Source organism: Populus trichocarpa, chromosome 6, assembly GCF_000002775.5.
Source record: "Populus trichocarpa isolate Nisqually-1 chromosome 6, P.trichocarpa_v4.1, whole genome shotgun sequence".
Lineage (NCBI taxonomy): Eukaryota > Viridiplantae > Streptophyta > Magnoliopsida > Malpighiales > Salicaceae > Populus > Populus trichocarpa.
The window spans coordinates 3,512,732-3,516,113 of NC_037290.2; the positions used below are offsets into that span (position 1 = coordinate 3,512,732).

The following is a 3,382-nucleotide window of genomic DNA, read 5'->3' on the forward strand; positions in this document are numbered from 1 at the left end:
GCGGAAATTTTTTGTTTCAAAAAGTAGATTCAGGAGCTGGTAGCCTGGTACAAATAAACTGCCGTCCACTTTCCATTTTTTTAATTTGGTAGAGCCCCATGACTCTTGGACAGGGGACACACCTTACTCTCATTTTTCTACGAGCACATGCTCGAGGCGTAGAAGACAAAAAAGGTAGATAGACACTTTGCCTTTCCATTTTGTTTGAAAAAACGAGGTCTAGAGTGATTGACTCGTGAGTCATGATAGCAATAACCAAACAATATTCTATTTTCATTGTCGACATGCTTTCTTTCACTGTATATTATAGAGCTGCGCAACTGCTTATTTTGGCATCCTAATGCAAAGCTAAAGGGTGGGAATCAGTACATAGGAATGTCCGTAACGGTTAGTTTTCCATGAACTAGTTCAGAGGTTGGAACTTGGAACTGCAGAATTCTGGTACGTCTTTTGACTGTCCACGGTAAAGAGAGAAATAGCTGAAGAATGCTTCTTTTGCAACAAAATGGTGCTGTCCACAATGCCCTACGTTAGTTGAACATAAATTTTTTGTAATGGATTACTGAAAAATGTTGCAAAACACTAGCAAAACTTTCAAATTTGTTGAAAAAGATCGACTTGAATATTGCAACATCCAGAACCCACCATGATTCAAACAACTATATATGGACAGTGAGTTCAACCTGATGTTGTTTGATTTTTCTTAGTGAAGCCCTGTAGATGATGAATCACATGCTATAGATACAATGCCATGAGCATTGAGGAGAGTATTGCGTTCAAGAAAATGCCTTATTTGTCATTTGGTTAAACAAAATAACTTTTATTGACATGTTAAAAACATGTTATCACAGACTGACAGACATATATACAATCATTGAAAGTAAATTGCTCGAGTTTATACCATACAGTAGCATTACTTTTATTTGTTTCTTTTAAAGAAGGTTTAAACACCCATTTCAGTGCAATAAACTCTCTCATAGACAATTACAAACCTCTCTAATTACCCAAGAAATTACTCACGACAATATTGGATAAGCAACGAAGATCTTATTAGTGAGTAGGAAACACACTGACATCATCTAAGACAGGGCCACACATGTGACCATAATCGTGCTGCTTATTGTGATAGTATGCACTGTAAAATGTAATCCTTGTCCTAGCTGAAATTGCCTGGAACCTCAAAATTGCAGTCTTGTATCCACCTTTTCCCTGTGAGACGTAGGGAACTTTGACAGTTTCCTTGGCAGCAAATGCCTCAACCATCATTGATCCATGGCAAGCATTCTTTGCATCTCCGACTGTGAATGTTAGGTTGTAGAATTTGTCAGGAATTGTCCTAATGACTTGTGCTATGGCACTCTCTCTCCCTGCTACTAATTCAATTGCCGCAAATCCTTCGGGCACAAAGAAATGCTTGCTGTCAATGTATTTTACTGGTTTGAGGGATTCAATGATCCAGCCAGGGAGGGGTGAAATTTGATCTTGTTGCTTGGGAGGGAGCAAGACACCTGTTGAGAAGTTCTTGAACATATGCGGACCAACTTCAAAGCCACCGTTTTTCACTAGGTTGCCTGTGTAGAAACAAAATGAAAAAACAATACTCACTTAGGTTGTCTGAAGAGAGCACATAAAACAGCATGTCTTCTGGAAATTCTAAAAATCCTGTAAATGCTGGGATCTTACCTATAGTACGCCGGAGAGGTGACATCTCCTTGATTGCAATAGCATCCACTATAGGACCACAAGAGGGGTCCTCTTGAATTCCGAGATTATGAAATGTGACCTTGACAACATCAGAAGTAGCCTTCCAAGCCAAGGAATAAGTGTCACCCCCATCGCTGCTATAAAGGGTCTGAAGAGGGAGGTCACTTGATTGGCCAGGGACTGAGACCCTTAGCACCTCATCCTGAGCACAGGTTCTGGTGGCTCCAAACGTGAGAGCATAGATTGAACCTCGTTTGAGAGTAAGATTTTGAGAGATAGATGCCTCATTGCCTAGCCTCACTGCATGGACCCCTCGAGGAACGGCTAGGAAGAAGCCACCTGGTTGTGGTCCACCCGAGACATACTCTACTAAGCCATTGATTTCCCATTTGGGGAGTGAGTATTTTCCTATGATCACTGTTTTCTTGAGGTTTGATTTTGCTGGTGCCTCTTCAAAGTCCCCATTTTCAACAAGTCCTGCAAAATGTTGCCCATGCCACACTGTGTTAAAAATGACATTATATCACATGTAAATACTGAACATTTCTTTGGTTAACTACCAAAAACATTGCACATAATCAAGTAAAGAGAGGTGATTTTTACCATCAAGAAGTGGAGGTGGACTAGCAGCATGAGCTAAGGAGAAAATGAGAGCAACGCAAAGGGAGAGAAACAGAGCCATTGTATTTATTTTGCTGTCAAGGAGCAACTAGAAGTGGCTCTTAAAATAGGGAAAAAAAGCTCCCAAGTGGGTATAAAAGAATAGCGAAATCTATTTGTATATTTATAGCACAAAAAAAGCTGGATGCATTGAAGAAGGGAAATAATAGAAAACAACCCATGTTCCATGTTAACGTGTCATCAAATAGCCATGGGATGTTTTGGTCTGTCCCTCTTTTCAAAATCTAAGTCCCAAATTTCCACTGAGCTTCTTGACTCTTGTGGTTGGACCCTTCCTTGGTTGCCGTGATTTGCTCTCTTCCAGGACTTTTTTATTTGGATCTCATCTAAATCTAGATTCATTTGTTCCTTGTCCACACAAGCCGGTGATTATGCAAGTTTGATGCTTGATTTTGTTATGCGTATGCGTGATTAATGATTAAACCAAAGATGTACCAGTTTCTTGCGTCTTTAACTTGAGTTGATTTTGCATTTGCACCCTAATATCTGCCTTCCAAATAGAATTTATGTTGGTGGGCGTAATGTAAAGATGCCTGGCTTGATTTTTTGACAGAAACAGATGGGCTCGTGTGAAATTGTGAAGGCAACACTACATTGCAGCTCTTGTATTAATTAAGGTCAGTGTTTGAACTAAAGGTAATTAAAACGGGTTGGTAAGACGTTAATGATATTGCTTGATGCCGCTAGTATCCTTAATTAAGGGATTTTATGAAGTGTAGCTCTTGTAATAATGATTTGAATTTCTTGTTCACCAAAATATTTGACTCCTAGCTAATTTTGAAAGACCTCTGCTCATGTATAAGCTATAAAATATCAACTAACTAAGGCATTTACTTCAATGTACACAGCCCTTTTCATCTGAAGTTATTTGACTCTGCTTTTTGGATAAAATAGTGCGATGCTGTAAAGAGATTTACAGAGTGTTGAGATCTGGCCAGTGTTTTGCTGCTTATGAATGGTGCATAACTGAATCATCTGACCCTCTAAACCAAGAACA

At 39.4% G+C, this 3,382-nt stretch overlaps 1 protein-coding gene across 2 annotated transcripts; it reads right to left on the reverse strand.

Moving 5' to 3' along the window:
• Positions 1–894: 894 nt before the first annotated feature.
• LOC7496132 (protein DUF642 L-GALACTONO-1,4-LACTONE-RESPONSIVE GENE 2) lies at positions 895–2,471 on the reverse strand. 2 transcript variants are annotated; one of them, XM_024603308.2, is made up of 3 exons: positions 2,308–2,471; positions 1,684–2,181; positions 895–1,571 (listed from the first exon to the last, which is right to left on the reverse strand). In XM_024603308.2, exons 1-3 carry the CDS (start codon positions 2,384–2,386, stop codon positions 1,051–1,053), a joined length of 1,098 nt encoding a protein of 365 aa, XP_024459076.2. In that variant the 5' UTR covers positions 2,387–2,471; the 3' UTR covers positions 895–1,050. The 2 variants fall into 2 exon arrangements, with proteins under 2 accessions (XP_024459076.2, XP_002308942.3); XM_002308906.4 differs by having other exon boundaries at positions 1,684–2,205; positions 2,308–2,466.
• Positions 2,472–3,382: the final 911 nt, after the last annotated feature.